The following is a 22,666-nucleotide window of genomic DNA, read 5'->3' as shown; positions in this document are numbered from 1 at the left end:
CTGCAGGGCGAGGGGAGGGTCAGGCAGTCAGGGCTGGGCTGGTGGGGGAAGGAGTGAGATGCCGGCTCCTCGGTGACTGTTAGCTCAGAAAGCCCACTGAGGCCTTCCAGGGACTTGTAGCCTAGGACAGACATCAGGAAGGGCTCCAGGGCGAGGACAGGTGAAAGCTGTGGCGGTTGGGCTGGCTGGTGGAGGCAGGGATGCAGCTTCCCCACCTGTTTCCTCGTCTACAAGGTGGGGACAGTGGAGCCCGTGGTGGGGGCCCAGGGTCGCAGAGAGCCTCAGCCCAGGGCCAGGACACAGACAGGCACTGCCCTCACTGTTGAGGTCAACGGCACCTATGTGTCCTCTTGTTCTGTTGTCACATGGGAAAATGTGATTATCATGAATAAGCACAGGTTGGTCAGCAGAGGCTTTCCAAGCTTGGGGTCCATGGTGGCGGTGGGGAAACTTTGCCCAGAGAGGGGAGGCACCACCCTCAGTTTCCCTGCCCTGCTAGCACAGACAGGGGAGATCCTGGGGCTCCTTGCCCTGCTACCCCATGGCCTTGGCCTCGGGGCTGCCCAGGACGGCTAAGAAACAGGGTCATCTAAAAATACAGCGGACTCTCAGCCTCCCGTCCAGCGCTTGGTTCACCATAGTCGCAGGGGGAAGCCCTCACGCCTGGGACGGAACTGGGCTCAGAACCACAGGCCCTGACCAAGGTCAGGTGAGCTGAGTTGGGGACCGGGAGGCCACTGGACATTTCTCACACCAGTGGCCAGAGCAGAGCTTTGTGGCTGAGGGGCTTCAGGTGCATGGGAGAGAAGCCCTCAGCTGTCAGCCCTCTACCCATCGGCCACGTGGGCCTGACCAGTATGACCATTTCCAGGTGTGCTGCGACCTGGAGGAGCTGGGGAGTGTTGGGTCCGGCTGTGGCCTCTCGATGCTACTAGGGATTGTCCTAATGCTCTTACAGACCAGAGAGGCCCAGGTGGCCCCCAGGGAGACAGAACCCCACTCCCGCTCCTGAGATGCACACAGCCTATGGAGGGGAAGCTCACCCACAAATTACTGCCAAGTCTGCAAGGTGCCCTCAGGGTTACCTTCCACAGAGGTTCCCTGAGTCCATGCTTCCTCTACAGCCCAGCCTGGCCCAGCCATAGCCCAGCCCAGCTCAGCCATAGCCCAGCCAGAGTCCAGCCCAGCTCAGCCACAGCCCAGTCCAGCTCTGCCACAGCCCAACAATAGCCCAGCCCAGCTCAGCCATAGCCCAGCCATAGCCCAGCCCAGCCCAGCCCAGCCCAGCCCAGCCTGGCCCCCGCTCCTGCTCTTTCCCCTGCTCGTGTCCCACACTGTCACAGGATTTTCCCCCTGGCCTTGGGCATCAGCCTCATGTTGGGTGGGGGACCCTCATGGAGGACCCCAACTCTTGCTGTGTCCAGGACCACTATGGGGCGGGCGCTAGAGTGTTGGGTTTCCATACTGTGCCCCCTGTTTGCAGTCTGAGGACAGGGGATTCTGATGACAGGCTGCCGTCACGGGGAGCTGGCTCTGCTCGGGGAACAGCACTGCTTGCCAAGTGTGGAGGCCTCACAGCAGCCGTCGTGGGGCTCGGAGCCCCAGCACCTCAGATGACAGGTCAGTCTGGGAAACTCAACACCGGGGGCGCAAAACAGATCCTCCATCAAGAGATTGCTACTGAGTGGCGCAGTTTTTAAAAATACACCGCTTGTTTCTTTTTATGAGGATAAAAATAACACAAGTTCCTTTTGGAAAACAGAAAAATAAAAAGCAGAAAGTGTCACCAGTAAAAGATCATTTGCCATTAATATGCTTCCAGCTCTTTCCTGTTGTCAAAATGAGCCTGCCTGCGTGTGTGAGTCAGCGCCCTTTCCTCACACCTTGTTATATTGTGGGCGATTCTGATGTGATCAGCACTTGAAGATTTTTAATTTTTCCAGGCGTGGTGGCTCATGCCTGTAATCCCAGCACTTTGGGAGGCTGAGGCGGGTGGATCACCTGAGGTCAGGAGTTCGAGACCAGCCTGGCCAACATAGTGAAACCCCATCTCTACTAAAAATACAAAAATTAGCCAGGAGTGGCGGTGGGCACCTATAGTCCCAGCCTGCAGACCCTCCCGCCCCAGGCCAGGCTTCCCATGACTGCAGTTGGGCTGAGCACTTCGTGGGACCCTCCTGAGACATCCTGAGGTGCAGCCACCCCACACACATGCTCCCAAGGAGAAACTGAGAGACGATGCATGTGACCATGCGTGTGCGCTGTTCTAGGACATTGGATTTCAGGCAGTTGACTATGCAGCGCTAGGTCACTAGTGCAGTGAACAAAAACATGTAAACAGCAGAGCAATGGGGGGCTTCCATCTCAGATACGAAGATGTCATCATTACAGCGTCATATGCCATCAAACAAGCTGGTTTTGACCCAAGAATAAACAAATCCCAACAGCGAACGCACAGAAAGCGGTGCCACAGCAAGTCTGCGGGGAAGGAGGGGCCGTCTGACGTGTGAGAGTGCTGGTGAAAGGGAAACAAGGACAGCCCGATGGAACCCAGGCCCCAAATCACCCCGGATGGAGTGAGAGGTGCTGTGCAGGGCTGTAAGGCCCTCGAGAGGTGGGCAGACTGATATGCGGACCCGGCCTGGGACATCCTCAAGCGGGAAGGCCCCAGCGCAGCAGAGGGGAGCTCACTCACACAGTTTGTTTTTTTTTGGAGATGGAGTCTCGCCCTATCACCCAGGCTGGAGTGCAGTGGTGCAATCTCCGGTCATGGCAACCTCCACCTACTGGGTTCAAGCGATTCTCCTGCCTCAGCCTCCCTAGTAGCTGGGATTACAGGTGTGCACCACCACGCCCGGCTAATTTTTTTGTATTCTTAGTAGGGATGGGGTTTCAACATGTTGGCCATGATGGTCTCCTGACCTCAAGTGATCTGCCTGCCTTGGCCTCCCAGAGTGATGGAATTACAGGAGTGAGCCACTGCACCCAGCCTTACACATTTTAACTTGGTGATTTCACGCTCAGAATCTATTCTGAGGGAATAAGCACACAGGTGACGCCACCTTCGTTGTAATAGTCCCAAATGGAAAACAGCCTGCGTGTCCACGAACAGAAGGTTATCACTCCCAGCTTCACAAAGAGTGATGTCATCCTATTGAGATGAAATTGAAAATCTTTTTTGTTTTTGAGACAGAGTCTTGCTCTGTCACCCAGGCTGGAGTGCAGTGGCACGAGCTCAGCTCACTACACCCTCTGCCTCCCAGGTTCGAGCAATTCTGCCTCAGCTTCCCGAGTAGCTGGGATTACAGGTGCCCGCCTCCACGCCCAGCTAATTTTTGTGTTTTTAGTAGAGACGGGGTTTCACCATGTTGGCCAGGATGGTCTCGATCTCTTGACCTCGTGATCCACCCGCCTCAGCCTCCCAAAGTGCTGGGATTACAGGCGTGAGCCACCATGCCCGGCCGACATTGACTTTTTAAATGAGCTGGGCTTTGCATTAAGCCTGTGCACCAACATGCAGGGAGCCCGCCCCTCTGCACATTGACCCAGCTGTGAGGGAGAAGCTGGGGTTCCAGCACTGCCCTTGGGGAGGGTTTCTGTTTTTCCACATCTCCATCCTGCCCTCGTCTATGGGCTGGGGACACGGGGCTCCCTTTCTCCTGGATGTTTTTGACTCATCGGGAAGTCCCCAGGCTTTGCGCCTTTGCTTTGCATGTGGCCGCCTCACTGATGTCGGCACCTCCGGGGCGCTGTGGATGCTGTCTCTGGTCCTCAGTGAGTTTTTTGTCAATTGAACAACAGATTTATAGGCACCAAATGGGCCCTACAGCTGTGAGTGTGGCGTTATAGGGGCCAGTGCCTGCCTGCCCCGGGGACACGTGCTTCCCACAGGTGAGCTGCTGGTGGGCCACGGGTTCCAGCTGCTGGGAATCAGAATCGCCTGGAATGTCTTAAAACCCCAGCTTTCCAGACCCACCCCAGGCCAAGGGAATCAGAATCCCTGGGGCAGCTCCCCAGAGGCAGGGTATTGGCAGAAGGTCATTTAGGGGTCACCCCAGGGCACTCCAGCAGCACTCCATGGGCCCAGCCTGGATCTGAGCCACACCTCACCCCTCGCCTGGCATCCCACCCCAGGCTTTCCTGGGGTCCCTGATGCGTGTGTCCCCTGCTGGCCTTGATCCAGCTCCTCAGCTGGGAAACTGAGGCCTGGAGGCTATGGAGGACTTGCTCAAGGGCGCAGCCAGTGGGCAGGGACAGCCGGAGCCAGGAGGGCCGACTCCCTCCCCAGCGCTCTCTCTTGAGCACCCTCGGCCAGGGAGTGACCTGAGGCCTGCTGCCTCTGCCTCCAGCCCCCTCCTCTGTCAGGGCCCTCAGAACAATATTGCCAGCAACTGGTGCATGAGGGGATCCCAGGAGACACGAGCGCCCAAACCTTCTGACACCCCCAGCCAAGGGCTCTCCCTAGACCCACCTGCTGCCCCTTGCCCTCTGCCAGCCCTGGGCAGTGGCCGCACTGGGTGGAGCAGCCCTCCTCTGTCTCCACTGGGCGCATGTCATGGCCAAGAGCCAGGGCCCCACTGACGGAGAAGCAGTGTTCAGGATGCTCCTGGCCGCTCCCAGTGCCCTGCTCTTTAGAAACAACTCTGAAACACCTGTAATCCCAGCACTTTGGGAGGCTGAGGTGGGCAGATTGCTTGAGCCCAGGAGTTCAAGACCAGCCTGGGCAACATAGGAAGACTTTGTCCCTACAAAAAAAAAAAAAAAAAAAAAATTAGCTGGGCGTGGTGGCTGACACCTGTAGATTCGGCCACTGAATCTACAGAAAAGAAAAGAAAGAAAGAAAAGGAAAGGAAAGAAAGGAAGAAAGAAAGGAAAAAAAGAAAGGGAAGAAAAAGAGAAGGAACTCTGAAACGCTGGCTGCACGTTGGTGCGTGTCTGAGACGATGCTGATTCCCCAACACAGAGGCCCCTCCCATATGGGACCTCCGTCCTCCTTCACCACAATCCCAGGAGCGTGAGGTCCACATGCACCCCAAGCTGCAAATGAGAAAACCAGAGGCTCTGAGGGACCAAGGACAATGGCCCTGGTATTTCAGCAGAGCTGAGATGAGGACTCAGGTTTGGTACCGGGCTCTGTGAGGGCGTAGGCGGCTCTTGGGGTGGGTGAACAACAAGCACGAGAGGGGGTGGGCTAGGAATGGGAATCTTTATTTAGCAAACACATGTTCAGCTTCAGCTCTACGGCAGGGTCTTCAGCAGTGGAGGAAGCTGGAGCGGGCCGGCTGCAGAGCAGGCCCTTGGGGAAAAGCCACTGGCTTGGGGCTGGGGCCAGTGCTAGTTCCCTTCCCAGCCCTGCCTGCTCCAATGCCAATACCACCCCTCCCAATTTGACATCTTCTTGAGTGTCCCTCCCCTTGGGCCCTAGGGTCTCTCTGTTCCATCCAGCAGCTTGCCCGCTGCCCTCCAGGTTCTGCCTAGACAATCCCCAGGGAGCGAGGCGGGGAGCCTTAACAAGCCTGTCCCCTGACTGCACCCTCCTCTGTCCCAGGGGGCCTGGACGCCAGGAGGAATGAATATTCCTGAAGCCTCCCCTCCCTGCCACTCCCTGCTGGGCCATCTCACAGCTGCAGAGCCCCGCCTCCAAAGTCCCTGTGGGCTTGGGCCCAGCCCTCCTCAGCCCCAGAGCCTGGGTGATGACCCATTCTCCTGGATGCCATCAGGAGCTGGGGACAAGCCACACCCTATGCCAGCCATGCCCAGCACCATGCCCATACTCGGCAGCACTCAGAACCCCCGAGGATGGAATCCATCTCCCTTCCTGCATCCCTCCCTCCAGTACCCAGGCCCCCGTGAAGAGATGCACTGTGGGTGACACCCAGGTGCCCTCACGGAGTATCCACGTCCCACCGAGGTCTGGCTGCTGCCCACCCCTGCTGGCATTGTCCTCTGTGTGCAGCAGCCTTTGAGAGTGGGCGCCAGCCACCCTGCCTGGAGGACTCTCTCTCAGCCACTGCCACTCCCACGTCCCTGATCTCTGGCCTTGCCGGGGCCCATGACTAGGCCGGGGCTGGTCAGGCTGGAGGACAGGGGCCCCATGGGGAGCCTTCCTTTGAGGGAGCAGGGCCTCTGGAGCACCCTGGGGTTGGGGCACTGGCCTGGCGGGTGTCAGTGTGTGACCAGCAGGGATGGCCTGGCAGGAAGGCCTCCTGCCCATGGAATCTGTCCTCGGAATCACTCCAGCTCCCCCAGATTCACAGACGGGAGGTGAAGGGGTGTGGCCCAAGGTCAGCAGGAGAAACAGGGGCAGGACCAGGGCCTGGGGCCACCTCAGACTCACATGAAAGTTGGATGTGGCCGAGGCCACCAGCACCACAGAAACTGAGGGACAGGACGCCAAGGTAACTGGTGGCACTGGGGAAGAACACGCAGGAAACAGGCAGCATCCCAGGTCTCGGGGGCTGGCTGGGCAGAGGTGCCTTGGGCTGGGGTGGCCCATTGCCTCACTTCAGGGCCTGCCAAGGGGCTTCCTGGTGCAGTGGTGAGAAGGAGTCTGAGTCCCGGCTCGGAGGAGAACCATGCCACAACAGAACTGTCCCGCAGCCTCTGATAACCGGCAGGACTGGAGGCAGCCTTGCCTGGCTCACCTGGCCACCAAGGGTGTGAGCAAGGATAAGAAAAGAGAAACCCCAAGTCACCCCCAAACCACATTCTGGAAAGCAGGGTCATTCTCCAAAGCTGAACATCTCAGCTTCCTTCTCCTTCCAGAAGGCAAAGCTGCGGTTGATGTAGCCGCAGATGTCCTCACTGTTGAAGCTGCCCTGCTGGGAGCGGAACCCCAGCCGCTGTGCTGTGGGCTCACGGCCGCTGCAGGGGATGGTGGCGTGCGGCAGGGGCCCGAGCAGGGTCAGGCCTGACTTGCGGCCAGGCTCCGTATCCCAGGCGGGACGCTGGCTGGAGCCAAAGAAGCGGGCTTTGATGTCCTCGAAGCCGTCGGTCCAGGCCCGGCGGCCAGCGGCCACCTCGTCGGTCACGGCCTTGTGGAAGGCACGCACAGCCTCCCAGCCGTGGGTGCCCAGGTGTTCGAAGACCTCGAAGCACAGCAGGTGGCGCAGCTTCCGCTCCTCGGCCGGCAGGTCGCACTCCAGCAGCTGGAAGTAACCCAGCATGAAGAGATCCAGCGAGAGGCTGCTGTAGGGCATGGGAGCCCCGTCCACGTGGGGCAGGAACTGCTCGGGGGACAGGGCCCCGCGGGGCCGCCGGCTCAGCCGCCGCAGCTGCCGGGCGGGCACGTGAGCCATGATGGCCTTCCAGTTGCCCAGCAGGTGGGTGATGGTGCTGCGTTGCTGCCACAGGTGGCCCAGCCGGGGGCCCTCGCTGGGCGGGGAGGGTGGCCCAGGGCTCCTGGCGGCCTCCTGGCCCCTCGACCCCACGTGGCGGGCTCCGAGGGTCCTGCAGGCCGCTGTCTTGAGGGCCGGCGTGTAGGCTGACCTCCTCCAGTGGCTGAGGAAAAGCATGATGATGCGCTCCTTGCGCAGGCTGGCCAGGTCCGGGCCGGCTGCGGCGCCCGCCTCCGATGGCACCTCCTCGCAGCTGATGCCGGAGTCGCTGGCCTCCTCTGTGTCACCAGGCCTGGGCTCCCCTGAAGCCGGGCCACTGCGGGGCTTAGGCAGGGCCGGCCAGCAGCCACTCAGGCACTGCCTGCGCTGGGCCCCTGGCTCGCAGGGGCCAGGGTTGAAGCCACAGAGTGGGCCGGGGGCCGACTCGAAGTTGCCCCGCAGCGTCCGCACAGACACCCCCCACTCCTGGATCTGGCGCTGGGCCTCACTCCGAGCGGGGCTGGCCGAGGCCTCCCTGCAGTTGTCCTGCAGGGGCCGGGTGGCCGGCTTCTCATCCCCCTGTACCAGCCCATGCACGCCCTTCAGCAGCAGGGACAGGCTGCGTACCAGGCGGGAGATGTGGCTGCACCAGAAGGGCAGGGGCTGCCCCCTGGGGGCCACCTCCGAGGCTTCCGCAGAGCCTGCAGGCTCAGCCGCTGGGGTTGAGAGCTCCTCAACATCCAGTCCCGGCGCCCGGGGCAGGAAGTGGCTGTTGACCGTGATGCTGACCAGGGGCTCAGGCAGCAGGGCCTGCAGCTCAGCTGCCAGCCGTCCCAGCTCACTCTCATACTCTTGACAGCGGCGCCGAAGCTGCAGGTCTGCAATCTGCTTCTCCAGGTAGACCAGGTCGTCCTCCGTCAGCAGCTCCCCAAAGGGCCCCAGGATGGCCTGATGAGTCTGTGAGTACCTCCAGGCTGCCTGCTCCATGGGGCCTGAGCTCCCACAGTTGTCCTGGGCACAGGAAGGGCAGGGTGAGCAGGGTGAGCCCGTCCACCATCAGCCCACCTAGCTTCCAAGTCCCTGAGTTCTTAGCATCTCTGCAGAGCCTCTGGTCCTGCCCCAAGGTAAGACTTTAAAGGGCTTCCCAGCTAGGGCAGAAGCCCCTGACCTGCTCTGCCCCAGTCTTGCTCTGCTCTCAACCCTGTGGCTTTCAGCCCCTATGGCTTCCGGCCCACCAGGCAAGGACAGGCTGGGCCCTCAGACAGGGCTGTCCCACAGTCCTGAGACGATGGAGACGGGCTGTATTCCAGCAGCCAGGAGCCACCTGGGACTACAAAAATGACAGGTGGCTGGTGCGACGGAGGGGCAGGACTTTTACTTTCCTTAAATTGTAATGAATTGCAATGGCTGCCTGTGGTTGGCGGGATTGCGCTGGACCGGGGGCGCAGAACTCAATCATCCTGACAAAATCGTAGGCCTCTGAGGGCACAGTTCCTGAACTCCTGTCTGCACAGCAGCCGGGGGATCCAAAGCACATCACAGCCCTTCTCTGCTCAGATTCTCAGTGGCTCCCCACGGCCTCACAGAGGTGCAATAATCCCAGCCAGGTTCCTCTCCAACCTCAGGCGCCCACTCCACGCCAGGGCGCCTCCTCCTGCTCCTCCCTCCGCCGGCCAGGCCTCAGGACCCTTGCACTGGCTGTTCCCTCTGCCTAGGAGGTGCTTGCCCCAAATTCCCACAGGGCTCCCCCTCTCTTCCCTCTGGCCCCTGCTCAAGGCCATGTCCCCAGAGGGGGCTTCCTAAGCACCCATATATCATAGTCCCCCAACTGCTTTGCTTCTCCAGCAGTGGGAATCGCACCCCACACACCTGCCGGCACCTGCCCATGGGCCACCGTCTTCCCTGCTAGACGCTGCGCCCAGGAAGGCCTAGAACAACGCTTGGCACAGGCAGGCATGTGCCATAAATCCGCCAAGTGGAAGCATACGTGGGACCCGTGCCTCCAGAGCAGGTGAAGGGGCTCTGCTCAGAGTCCTCTGGTCAGATTCACTTCATCCTCCAGCGGAAGCAGCAGTTGAGGCCACAGAGGAGAGGGGCCCCTGGGTCTTGGATTCAGTTCTGGGCTTCGGGCGCCCTGACTTCCACTTCCACCTACCTGGAAAAGGCCCCGCCCAGCCCACTGGTCCCGCCCCTCCCCGGGGCCTACCTGGGCCTCTGCGGAGCTCTCTGCACCCAGGCGCGCCTGCAGCTTCCGTACCATCACCTGCCGCTTCCACTCGGGGATGGGCCGGCCGTGCTCATCCCGCGTGGGCACCAACCCGTCAATGTCGCCTGAGGGCAGCCCATCCAGCTGTAGTGCGGCCAGGCCATCTGAGGTGTCCCCCGCCAGCGCCGTCTGTGTCCCCTGTGCAGAAGGGGGTGGGTCACACAGGCCCGAAGGGGACCCAGGCCCTGAGTGGAGGGAAGATCCGAGAGGACGTGGGGGGTTGGCTCCGCCCAGGGCACGCTAACAGGGCGCCCTGAGAGGAGGGACAGTGGGGGCCACGGACAGCACCCCACCCCTTCATCCGCAGTTTAAGAGTGACGCCTCGGAGGGGAGGGACTGGAGGGGGGCGGGGTAAGATGTGTGTGAGGGGATTGTTGGCAGAGAAATGAAACCAGAGGTCCCTCCCCGTCCCCTATACAAGCCCAGCAGATGCTCGGGGAGCACACCGTGTCCCTGGGCAAACTTGCTCTGGGCGCAGCTACATAGACAAAGCCTGGCAGCCAATCCTGTGCCGCAGAGGGCCTGTCAGAGCCTTCAATGTGCTGTGCACACTCCAGCTCTCCAGGATGGGCAGCAGCGCCACGTGGCATTTCTCAGACTCCCGCCGAACATCTCAGTGGTTGAGAATCTGCAGTACCACTCAGGGAAAGGCTGGGCTGGCTTTCTAAGGGCCCGGCGCCCAGGAAAGGGAAGGTAAGGGGGAGCAGGACCCTTCTGCTGGTCTGGGCTGGTGGAGGCCCTGAGGAGGACAGTGGCAGCGGGGCCCTGCCCAGGGATGGCTGCTGCAATCTCCGCACTCCAAGAGGGCAAGGAGCACCCTTGAGCTCAGAGGTCAAGGAGAGGGGCTTGGGCCACTGCAGCCCTCTGGGATGACAGAGAAGGGTCCCCGTATTTCTGTGGTGGGGGGACAGCTGCCGTTGCCCTGACACTCCTGTCTCCTCAGAACTCAGCGTGTTCTTGAGAGCAGCGGAGTGACGCAGGCAGCCTGGCATCCACCCTTCAGGAAAGGCCTGGCTGTGCTGGGGGCTTCCCTGGGCCCCTGAGGATGGGAATGGAGGCTGGCTGGGGGCCCTGGGAGACAGGAATGCAGGGGTGGGGGACACACCTCGGGGTCGGCTGTGGCACTGGTGGTGATCCTCGGAGGGGCCGAGCTGGTCATCTGCTCCCTGGGAAGACGCTGGTCAGGATGGCCAGGCCAGGCCAGGCTGAGGGACATGGCTGCCAAGAAGAAGGGGGGTGTTGCAGAAAGGGCAAGGGCTGGGGAGCAGAGACCCAGAGCCTGGGAGATCCGGCCCTGGGGGCAGAGCTGACCTCCTCAACGATCCGCGAGCTGGGAGCTGACCCCAGCCCGCCCTGCCCCAGAACGCCTCGGGGGCCCCACTGGACCTTCTCTGGGGAGTCAGTGGGGCCCGCCCCCGCCTGGTCGATGGGAGAGCCTGCGGCACACCCCTGGGTCACGCCGCGGTCCCTCCTGCAGCAGGGGAGGAGCTGGGAAGGGCTTGAGGCCTGGAGGTCACCTGCCCCTAACGCAGCTCTGCAGGCCCTAAAGCTGGTTCCTTTGCTGCCCGCAATGCTCCCTGCCCCGATGAAAACACACTTCAATGTCAACCTCCAGTGAAGAACACGTCTGCAACACAGCCAGGCAGACACACACAGACACAATCATACACACAGACACAATCACAGAAACACACACAGAACACAAACACAATCACACACAGATACACAGTCACACACAGATACACAATCACACACACACACAATCATACACAGACACACAGACACAATAATATACAATCACACACAATCACACAGGCACACACACAGACACAATCACAGACACGATCATACACACAATCACAATCACATCACACACAGACATACAGACACAATCACACAGGCACAATCACAGAGACAATCACATAGACACAATCACACACAGACACACACAATCATACACAGACAATCACACACACATACACACACAATAACATACAATCACACACACAATCACACACATACACAGGCACAATCATACAGAGACACACAATCACACACAGACACAGACACAATCACAGACACAATCACAGAGACACACAAACACATACAGACACAGACACAATCACACACAGACATAATCATGCACAGAAACACAAACACTCCACAGATACACAGAACACACACATATTACAGTCACCACATACAGACACAATCACACACACGAACACAATCACACACAGATGCACAGACACAATCACACACAGATGCACACACAATCACACACAGATGCACACACAATCACACACAGATGCACACAGACACAATCACACAGACACAATCACACAGACACACACAGACACAGACACAACATACACGGATACACACAGACACAATCACACACAGAAAATGGTCCCTGTATCTATGTGTATCACACACAGAACACACATACACAATCACAGAAGCACACTCCCACATGTGAGTACAGGGCTGCAGCAGGGCCTGTGGAGGAAGCTCGCCCTCACTACCTGTGGCACCTGTTGATCATTCCATTCCAGTCCAGTCCAGTCCAGTCCAGTCCAGTCCACGCTGGTCACAGACCCCTAATGGTGGCGGCCCACAGTGTGAGGACCGTTGCTTGCCCTGCTAGCCCATGCATGCGAGGCGTGCTGGGGTCTGAGGGGCAGCAGCCCATCCACAGGGGGCCTGGGCCCAACCGGCCCGTCTCCCCGCTTTTACCCCTGGATAAGTTGCTGTGACTGTAAGTGCCCACCATGGAAGATGCTAATCCTCACCTTTGCAAAGCACCAAAGACAGTCAAGGAAACCTGGAGGCACCTGGCGAGGGAGGGTGATGGGGCCCGGCCGCCCGCAGACTTCCCCACTGGCCCAGGACCTCGGAGGGGAGGCCAGTGGCACCCTCTCCCAGGCCCATGCCCCGGGCGGCCCACGTGGGGCTGTGCACTCACGGCTGGGGTTCCCCGGCCCTGGGCCTCCTCTTCTTCCATCCTCCAGGGAGCGTCTCGTGGCCAACAGTGGAGGTGGAGGGAACGGCGGTGGTGGGGGTGTCATCAGCAGGGGCACCTGTGGGTGGATGGACCTGGTCAGTGGGGGGCCCCCGTGGGCTCTTCCCTGCTCACCCAGACAGGGGCGGGAGCACCCAGTGGGCGAGCCTTGGGGAGCTTGTGCATCTGAGAAGGGCTGGGACAGGTAAGGAGGTGGCAGGAGAGGGGCAGGTCCTTGATCAGGGTTCTGTCCCAGGGTCATCTCCTGCCTGAGTGCCGTCACTTCCCGGCACCCCACCTTGGTTCCCCGCCCACTGCCACCTCTATTGGGTGGGCCACCCCCATCTCAAAGCTCAGCTTCTGGCCGGGCGCGGTGGCTCAAGCCTGTAATCCCAGCACTTTGGGAGGCCGAGGTGGGCGGATCACGAGGTCAGGAGATCGAGACCATCCTGGCTAACACGGTGAAACCCTGTCTCTACTAAAAATACAAAAAATTAGCCGGGCGTGTTGGCGGGCGCCTGTAGTCCCAGCTCCTCGGGAGGCTGAGGCAGGAGAATGGCCTGAACCCGGGAGGCGGAGCTTGCAGTGAGCCGAGATCGCGCCACTGCACTCCAGCCTGGGTGACACAGCAAGACTCTGTCTCAAAAAAAAAAAAAAAAAAAAAAGCTCAGCTTCCAGTCTCCGTCTGGAGGCAGCCGAGCTCTGGGGCTCTGGACACTGGGTTAGGGCCTGGTTTCCAGCTGTGCCCAGCACCCTGTGGTCTCACAAAGACGTGTGCACGTGTATGTGCACACACACGCATATACTCTCCTGCACACACACACGCATATACTCTCCTGCACACACACACACACGCATATACTCTCCTGCACACACACACACACGCATATACTCTCCTGCACACACACACACGCATATACTCTCCTGCACACACACACACACGCATATACTCTCCTGCACACACACACACACGCATATACTCTCCTGCACACACACACGCACGCATATACTCTCCTGCACACACACACGCACGCATATACTCTCCTGCACACACACACACGCATATACTCTCCTGTGTGTGCATACACTCACACGCATACACTCCAGCACACACACGTACACTCTCCTGCACACCCCCCTCCCCGACTGCCCTGACTCCTGTGCTGTGGTCCGCTTGGAACTTCAGCCCTGACATGGGGCCTGTCAGTGTCTTGGGGGTGGATGGCCCCGTGAGAAACCTGGTGGGGAGAGGGAAGGGCAGTGGACTAGGATGGGGTCCCCGATGTGCCCACCAGCCGAGGGCATGGGCAGCCCTTGTCCCCAGCCAGCAGGGCCGCATGCCACCGTCCCTCTGGGCACCTCCCCCCCATGCCTGTCAGACCAAAGTTCTTGTCCCTGCCCTCCGGTGGGCACTGGAAGCCAGACGTGGCCATCGGGGCTCCAGGATCAGTGCTAGCGAGAGCCCTGGGCAGAGCAGAGCTCTCAAATCGGCCATGATTCCGGACGTGTGGCCTGGGCCCAGGGCCTGTCGTGAGAGGGGGAGGGACCCTTGCTCGAATGCACGGCTGTCTCCGCCTTCAAATTCGTTCTTTCCAAACGAAGGGCCCCCATTTTCATGCTGCACTGGGGCTGGCCTGCAGTGAAGCCGGCCCTGCCTGAGCAAATCTTTGGCCTCCCTAAGCCTCCCTTGCTCATGGACAAGGTGGCACAGGCTGCCTCCCAGCAAGGACGCTGGGTGGCCCCTCAGCCACCTCTCCTCCAGGACCCTCACCCCACTGGGCCACTGGGGAGGGAACACAGTCTGAAAGCCCATCTGCCCGGCCCCCACGCACCTCACTCCTTCCGGGAATCTGTGCCCACAGCCCAGGAACCCTGGTGCATGGTGGGCTGGGGAGCAACCGCCCAGCCCCAGCCCCGGAGGCCCTCAGACGCGAACTGCGGAGTGCAGGAAGCACAGCCGTCCTGGGACACCGGGGGCTGCTGAGGCTGCCGCCCCCAGGAGTGGGAGGTGTCACATGAATATTTGAAGGCCGAGGTGTCAGGTGGCCAGGCGGGCTTGGGCTGGGTGTGGGATCTCTTACCACGGCACCTTTAACTCTCCACAGAGCAGGGGCCCGGGAAGGGATGCTTTGGGAGATGGAAGGGGACCTGAGATCCCTGGGCCCCATGAGAAGAGAGACCTCCCAGACGAATCCCCAGCCCCACGGTATGGCTCCCAGGGCACAGATGGGGAGACTGAGGCTCAGAGAGGGCAAGGGGCTTTCTCAAGGCCCCACAGCCGGGCTGCCGCAGAGCCGGGATGACAGTCTCACTGGAGACCTCAGTCTCTGCTCCCTCCAGTGCCCCTGAACAGCTGCTTCCTTGGTGGGGGACACCACAGAGGTCGGCCTCTGGGGCAAGACCAAGAACACAAAGCCTGGCTGTCCTTTCTGGGCCACTTCTGAGGGCTGTGTGTGCAGGGAGCGACCGAGGGACTAGGAGCGACTTGCTCTCTGCTGAGCGACAGCGTGTTCCCCAGACCCAACAGTCCTCGGAGGATACAAGCCTACGCGGCACAGCTGCCATTGGGACCCAACTCGCACCACCTGGGACTCGGGGCAAGGGACTGCCACAAAACATGATGCGTGCTCCCTGCCGTGCTGAAGGAAGGTCCTCCGTCTTGGACCCAGGAGTCTGGTGTCTTTCTCCACGTTCAAGACATAGTGAGAGGCTGGCTTCGCGGCTTCAAGCAGGGCAGAGTCAGACTCCAGACCAGACACGGCCAGAAAAGCCAGACACAAGTGGTGTCACCGACAGAGGTGGGCTGAGCCCTGCCTGGAGTGGGCCCTGCAACAGCAAGGCCACCCCAATGCCGCTGCACTGTCCCCTGCCCCGCCAGGACCGAGCCGGGAGTGGGATGGTGCTTCTTGCCTCCCCTCTGCCCCTGCCTGGGCGCCCTCAGCCCCCTCCCTGAGATGGAACCTGCTGTCAGTGGGGAGGGGCCACCCCTGGCAGAGTGAGGGCCTTGGCAGGATGGCAGCGGCCCTCTTATGCTGGGGGAGACAAAAGAGGTGGAAGTTAGTCTGGGGCTCAGGGGACTACTGGACTCTGGCCCCAGCACAGCACCTGTGGCTTAGGGGACCTTACTCGAGGTCCCTGTGGCCCAGCCCTGCTCCACTCCTCACCAACAAGAAGCCCGGGACACCACCCCCTGAGCCTCCATTTCTTCGCCTGTAAATCAGAGTTCTTGGAAAGTTGAGGGACCATGGAGAGCACCTGGCATGGGCCTGCATGACGGTGGCATTCAGACCTCGACACTGCTGCCACTGTCGGTATTAGGATGGTCTGAGTTTAACAGGGATGAGAAGTCTGGCTGTGGCATTTCCCCAGCAACGGGAGTAACCACACCCCTGGCTCCCATAGGAAGGCCCTGGACACAATGGAGCCTCAGGGATCTGGAGGCGCAGATGTTGGGGTCCTGTCCATTGGGGTCTTAACATTTAGACATGTGCTGCCCCGAATCCCAGCATTGGACAGTTGCCCTGAGGTTGGCAGTCATGTGGCCCCACAGCCCCGCCCGCTGTCCCTGTCCCTGGTTTTTGGTGAGATTTGAGCACCGCGGAGGCTCCATGCATTATACATGGAGAGCATCATGGTGAGCCAGGTCACAGGCCTGTAATGCCACCCGGTCGGAGAGAATCACGGCCCACGGATGGGTGCCGGACACCAGTTGCCATGGCTGAGATTCCATTACTGGCTGCCTGGGTGCCACCCTTCTCAGCAGAAGGAGAGTGCCCAGGAAGCCTCTCACCTTCTCTGGGCCTCAGTTTCCTCATATATAAAATAAAGATGTCTTAGTACCTTTCTGGACCAAAGGGGAGGGAGTGCACCTGTCCCAAGGGCCCACTAGGGCAGGCGCCTCATTGGCTGCTCGAGGAGCTTCTTTACCCAAAAAACAAGGCTCTGGGCCGGGTGCGGTGGATCACGCCGGTAATCCCAGCACTTTGGGAGGCAGAGGCGGGAGGATCACTAGAATCTAGGAGCTCAAGACCAGCCTGGCCAACATGGCCAAACCCTGTCTCTACAAAAAATACGAAAATTAGCTGGGTGTGGTGGCGCACACCTGTAGTCCCAGCTACTTGGGAGGCTGGGGTGGGAGGATCACTTGAGCCTGGAAGGCTGAGGCTGCAGTGAGCTGAGACTGTGCCACTGCACTCCGGCCTGGGTGACAGAGACCCTGTGGTGAGAAAATTGGGGTTTAGAGACGCTCAGAACTTGCCAGTGCCCCATGCCCAGGAAGGGCAGCACCAGTGCTCGCAGGTGGGGGTGAGTGGGACAGCCCTGGACACCATGGGAGATGCTAGAGGCTCTGCTCCCCAAGCATGGAGGGTTCTATGCACCATCCCTGCCCAGACAGGGCGCTCAGAGCCCCACAGCCAGGATCCCAGCTCCTTAGCTAGCAGAGGGGCGGGGGCCTGCCTCGAGGGCAGCCCCTGGCCTTCAAGACCCCATCCCTCATTGGTGGAGAGGGACCCCAAGGCCCAGGGAGGGGCAGGGCTGGCCTTCCGTAGCACCCTGAGCAGACCCCGAGCTGGGTGGGCCCCACAGACACGACACAAAGGAGGCACCGAGGGGGCACCTCCCACAGGGCAGGTCTCAGCACTACTGTCCAGCATTGCTCCCCAAGCTGCTGCTGCTCTTGGAATGCACGAGTCCCCTGGGGGCAGATACAGGCTGTGCTGTCATGGGGAAGATGATGGATTTCACCACCTCTTCTGAGGCCAGCTCGGAGGCGGCCGGTGTGAGCAGCCCCTGCGGATTGCATTCCCATCAATATTGCAGCAGACACATGGCCTCCCCCGGCCCACAGCTGACAGCCTGCCCTCCCTCAGAGGCCTGGAGAGGGGACAGCTCTAGTGGTGAGAGACAAGCCCCCCTCCGCCCCCGTCACCAGACCCTCCCAGAGGGAGAAGACAGAGACAGGCTCCAGTCCTCACCCCGAGCTCCCAAACCAGCTCCTGAAGCACACCAAGGAGCCAGGAAGGCCCTGGGGTTGGGTTTTCATGCACCGGGCAGGGGGCGCCCAGGTGCGGGCAGGAAGAGACTGTGGGTGGGAAGGACATGACAAGCCTAACGCGATCCGTCCTCCACTACCACGGGGTCTGGGGACAGAAGGCAGAGGCGCTGCTTGGACAGAAAGCCCAGGCATGGGACCCCAGAATGGCTGGGGTGGGAACAGTGTCAGAGACTCCCAGGAGGTCGGGCAGGGCTGTTCCCTTGTGCCAGGGGCTTGTGGAGGCTGGGATACCGGCAGAGCGGCTGCTCTCCCCACCTGCTAATCTTGGCTGCCATCCAGGCAGGAAGTGCAGGGAGGGGCTCAAAAAAGCCCGAGGCCAACCCAGCGGCCTTGAAGGAGCTGTGGGGAGACCCAGGCAGCCAGCACTCCTGGACTGTGGGCCATGGAGCACCATCTTCTGTGGCAGAAGCCAGCAGAGCGCTACCACCTTCTCAAGCTACGCCAGAAAGACAGCCTTCTGCTGAACCAGGATCCATCAGACATCTAGCAAGCAAGCCCACCATTTAGTAAATACATGACTTCCAACAGTGACTGAATTCTAGTTCCTGAAACTGCTGCACCAGGGCAAAACCAGGGCAGAGCTGTGCTCTCCGGAGGCCACCTGAGCCACCTGCGCAGCACGGCAGGACCGGTGTGGGTTTCCATCAGTGCTAACAGAGGCCTCGGTGGTGGCAGTGTGACAAGAGTCCAGCAGGCCCCAGGGGCTGGGGGCGGGGGGGGACTGTGGCTCTGCTCCAGTTGGTCCCAGATGCTTTGAGGGGACACATCAGAGAAGAGGAGGCACAACAACCCCTTGGGGAGACAAAGGGTTTGGGCGGTGGAGGGCAATGACACCTTCCGGGCCTCAGTCCCCTCACCCAAAAAGAAGGGCCAGGTAATTTCAGAACACCTTCCTGAAGGGGTGGCCACTAAAAGAGGTGTGGAAGAAACTGAGGTGGGTTAGATGGATTTGTTACAGTAACTGCCCTAGGCCTCCCCTCCTCCATCTCCTCTCCTCCATCCATTCCTCCTCCATCCACCTCCTCCATCCACCCTCCTCCATCCACCTCCTCCATCCACCCTCCTCCATCCACCTCCTCCATCCACCCTCCTCCATCCACCCTCCTCCATCCATTCCTCCTCCATCCACCCTCCTCCATCCATCCTCCTCCATCCACCTCCTCCATCCATTCCTCCTCCATCCACCCTCCTCCATCCATTCCTCCTCCATCCACCCTCCTCCATCTCCCCTCCTCCATCCACCCTCTTCTACCCACCCTCCTCCATCCACCCTCTTCCATCTGCCCTGCTCCATCCATTCCTCCTCCATGCACCCTCCTCCATCTCTCCTCCTCCATCCACCCTCCTCCAACTACTCTCCTCCATCCATTCCTCCTCCATCCACCCTCTTCCATCCACCCTCCTCCATCCATTCCTCCTCCATCCACCCTTCTCCATCCACCCTCCTTCATGTCCCCCATCCACCCTCCTCCATCTACCCTCTTCTATCTGCCCTCCTCCATCCATTCCTCCTCCATTCACTCTCCTCCATCTCTCTTCCTCCATCCACCCTCCTCCGTCCACCCTCCTCCAACCACTCTCCTCCATCCACCCTGCTCCATCCACCCTCTTCCATCCACCCTCCTCAACCATTCCTCCTCCATTCACCCTTCTCCATCCACCCTCCTCCATCTCCCCCATCCACCCTCTTCCATCTACCTCCTCCATTCACCCTCCTCCATCCACCTCTTCCATCCATTCCTCCTCCATCCACCTCTTCCATCCATTCCTCCTCCATCCACCCTCCTCCGTCCACCCTCTTTCATCCACCCTTCTCCAACCACCTCCTCCATCCATTCCTCCCCCATCCACCCTCCTCCATCCACCTGCTCCATCTGCCCTCCTCCAACCACCCTCCACCATCCATTCCTCCATCCATTCCTCCTCCATCCACCCTCCTCCATCTATTTCTCCTCTGTCCATCTCTCCTCCATCCACCCTCCTCCTTCCACCCTTCTTTGTCCATTCCTCTTCCGCGCATCTCTCCTCTGTCCACCCTCCTGAGCTCTCCCGCCTCCATGTATCCCTCTCCTCATTTCTCACTCCTTTGGCCTCCCTGCCCCATCCATTCCTCCTCTGTCTGTTCCCTCCCCACCCATCCCCTCCTCTACTCACCCTCATGCATCCACCTGCTTTTCTATCCACTTGCTCATTGGTTCATTCAGCAAACACTTGTTGAGCCCTGTCATGTGCTAGGGGCTGGGGACCAGTGGGACAGACAAGATCCCTGTCCTTACAAATGGGGAAATGAGAGGCTGTGGGGTCCCAGGCTGAGAGATAAGAGCCAGGGCTGGAATCTGCTGCCTTCCGGCTGCTGCAGGGCTGTTGGCCGCCTTGCAGTCACCTCTGGGAGGTTCTGCTCCCACTCCTGGGGCTCATCACCCACGAGGAACTCTGGCCACGGAGGCTCTTGAGTCACAGATGTGGTCTCTGTGACCCAGATGAATGGCATGGCCTGGCCAAGTTCCAGCCACAAGCCCAGGCCGGGCCCTGGCCACAGCCATGGCCCCAGGCCCTGTCACATGCCCTCTGTCCTGACCCCTGTTACAGCCCCTGTCCTTATCACAGCCCTGGCCCCACCCCTGTCACGGCCCCTGTCCTGGCCCCTGTCACAGCTCCTGTTACAGCCTGGCCCTAGCACTGGCTGCCCTGTGGCGCCTCAGTCCTGCCCAGGCCCTTGCTCCTGGCTCCGATGCCATGTATGAGTTGGACATGGTGAGCTTCCCAGCTGACTATGCTGCAGGTTCAGCAGTGGGGTCCTGGCTGGGATCTGGGCCCACCCCCCATGCCTCCAGGGCAGCTGGGGACCGTGAGCTTTACCGGCTGGGCCACCTCCCGCAGGTACTGGGCACAGTCCCGGTGTCCGTGGTACTCTGCCAGGTCTGCCGCCGTGTAACCATCTTCATCCCGCAGGGAGGGGTCCACGTGGTGGGAGACTAGGGTCTGGCAGCACTGCAGTGAGGAGGGCACACGTGTGACCCACCACGACACAAACTAGGTGCCCATGGGACTGGCCCTGTGCAGGCTGCTGCCCTGGCTCCATGGCACAGGCTGCCCTGATGACCTTCCCAGCAGGGGCAGGACTTGAATCTGGGCCGTGGGGTTCCAGAGACCTGCCTAGGAGCCCCCAAGCCTCATCCCACAGCCACCCCATCCTGGCCCAGACAGTACCAGGCACTGCATATGAAGCAGTGCTGAGCTGACAGGCATCAGGGTGCCCCGTCCAGACCCCTCATAGCTGCCATGGCCCAGGTGTTAAATGCAGAACCAGTTTCCATGTTTGCCACCCTTGGAGGTGTGGATCAATGCACATGAAGAAACGAGGCTCAGAGAGACAAGCAACCGGCCCCTGCCCCAGGGACTCAGGGCTACCTCCCGCCACAGCCCCACTCTCCGTGTGACCATCCTCCTGGCCCCATGAGGGTCCCCCCTAGCGCCCGGAGCACCAGCTCATGCCTGACCAAGGCCGCTCACCACCTTTGCCAGCCACATTGCATCCTACCCAGCCAACTTGGGGCCAAGACCCTCCTGTCTCCTTGTACCTGATGGGCTCTTGTGATGGGAGTGGGGAGGAAGAGGGGAGGGAAGGAAGCTGGGGAGGGAGTCCACAGGACTGGAAGGCTAGAGGCCATCTGGGCCTGTGAAGGATTCAGATGGGAGAGGGACGGGGGACCTCAAGAATGAATTCTGTACTTTATTCTGTAAACATTTCTGTGTCTCTTTTGTGGTACTAGGGAAACACAAAAATGAACTTGAGTTAGGCGAATGCTGTGTTCACAGAACTGTGCCTTTGACCCAAACGTATCTCTGCGATAGACCAGCTGGGCCTCAGCATCTTTGGGTGACACTGAATTGAACTAAGTAAGAAGTTGTGAGACCCTTGGCCTGGCGCAGTGGCTCATGCCTGTAATCTCAGCACTTGAGGAGGCCAAGGCGGGTGGATCACCTGCAGTCAGGAGTTCCAGACCAGCCTGACCAACATGGTGAATGAAACCCTGTTTCTACTAAATACAAAAGATTAGCCAGGCGTGGTGGCGGGCGCCTCTAATCCCAGCTACTCAGGAGGCTGAGGCAGGAGAATTGCTTGAAGCCAAGAGGTGGAGGTTGCAGTGAGCCAAGATGGCACCACTGCACTCCAGCCTGGGCAACAAGAGTGAAACTCCGTCTCAAAAAAGTTGTGAGACCCCAAAGGAATTTTTAGCTCCTCTCTGGACTGCAGTGCCTCACCTATAAAAGGTGCAATTAGTGTTCATTCTCTACAGATAAATGCAGGTTCAGCATGCATGTGGGGCGGTGGGTGTGCCACGCCGTGAGTAAGCACAACGTGATGCTGTCGTGGGTGGCAGGGGGCCTGGCAGCGAAGTCCAGTGGCCTTGAGCTCATCTGGCTCTGTGACTTGCTGGTCAGAGAACTTGGCCAGCTAACTGGGCCTGTCTGTAAAGTAGGGACAGCTGCACTGATCTATGGCCGGCACCACCAGCCTCGCCTGCCCCGGTCCCTACCGACACTCAGCTGTGCAGCTAGCAGGTCAGCTCGAGACCTCAAGGATGAGTGCCTCGTCCTGGAATCCTCTGGAGGGCTTCCCTTTGCTTCCTTCCTCTGCCCTGAGTTCCATGGCCTCCAAGGTGGCCACAGCCTGAGGAGGCCATGGCGCCACCAGGGGAAAGTGGACGAAAAGATAGAAAGAGCCCTGCTCCCTGGAAGCCCCGCAGGTCCGAAAGACCAGTGCCAGAACCACTGCAAGATCAGCGCCAGAACCGTCGCAAGATCGGTGCCAGAACCGCCGCAAGACCAGCTCCAGAACCACCGCAAGATCAGCACCAGAACCACTGCAAGATCAGCGCCAGAACCGTCGCAAGACCAGCTCCAGAACCACTGCAAGATCAGCGCCAGAACCACTGCAAGATCAGCACCAGAACCGTCGCAAGATCAGCGCCAGAACCACTGCAAGACCAGCACCAGAACCACTGCAAGACCAGCTCCAGAAC

The 22,666-nt window shown here is 60.0% G+C and overlaps 2 protein-coding genes across 3 annotated transcripts in view; both read right to left on the bottom strand.

Annotated features, from left to right (window-relative positions):
• Positions 1–5,187: 5,187 nt before the first annotated feature.
• Positions 5,188–22,666, bottom strand: part of ESPNL (espin like) — a 31,447-nt gene continuing 13,968 nt past the window's right edge. The window contains exons 5-9 of one of the 2 annotated variants that reach the window (XM_055291082.1): positions 20,499–20,630; positions 12,548–12,662; positions 10,688–10,800; positions 9,523–9,720; positions 5,188–8,327 (exon numbers count right to left, since the gene is read on the bottom strand). In XM_055291082.1, the coding sequence (XP_055147057.1) occupies positions 6,723–8,327; positions 9,523–9,720; positions 10,688–10,800; positions 12,548–12,662; positions 20,499–20,630 (2,163 nt within the window). In that variant the 3' untranslated portion in view covers positions 5,188–6,722. The remainder of the gene's footprint in view (positions 8,328–9,522; positions 9,721–10,687; positions 10,801–12,547; positions 12,663–20,498; positions 20,631–22,666) is intronic. The other variant, XM_063645402.1, reaches the window with a different exon arrangement.
• Positions 5,717–6,496, bottom strand: LOC134737416 (uncharacterized). Its single transcript, XM_063645403.1, has one exon. It carries the CDS (start codon positions 6,494–6,496, stop codon positions 5,717–5,719), a length of 780 nt encoding a protein of 259 aa, XP_063501473.1.

This window comes from Symphalangus syndactylus, chromosome 8 (assembly GCF_028878055.3).
Source record: "Symphalangus syndactylus isolate Jambi chromosome 8, NHGRI_mSymSyn1-v2.1_pri, whole genome shotgun sequence".
NCBI classification, from domain to species: domain Eukaryota; kingdom Metazoa; phylum Chordata; class Mammalia; order Primates; family Hylobatidae; genus Symphalangus; species Symphalangus syndactylus.
The sequence above is the reverse complement of the archived record's forward strand: the minus strand, read 5'-3'. Positions and strand labels throughout refer to the sequence as shown.

Excerpts from the sequence above, each read along its gene's own strand:
- LOC134737416 (XM_063645403.1), bottom strand. The coding sequence starts at position 6,496 with ATGGGCCACCCCAGCCCAAGGCACCTCTGCCCAGCCAGCCCCCGAGAC.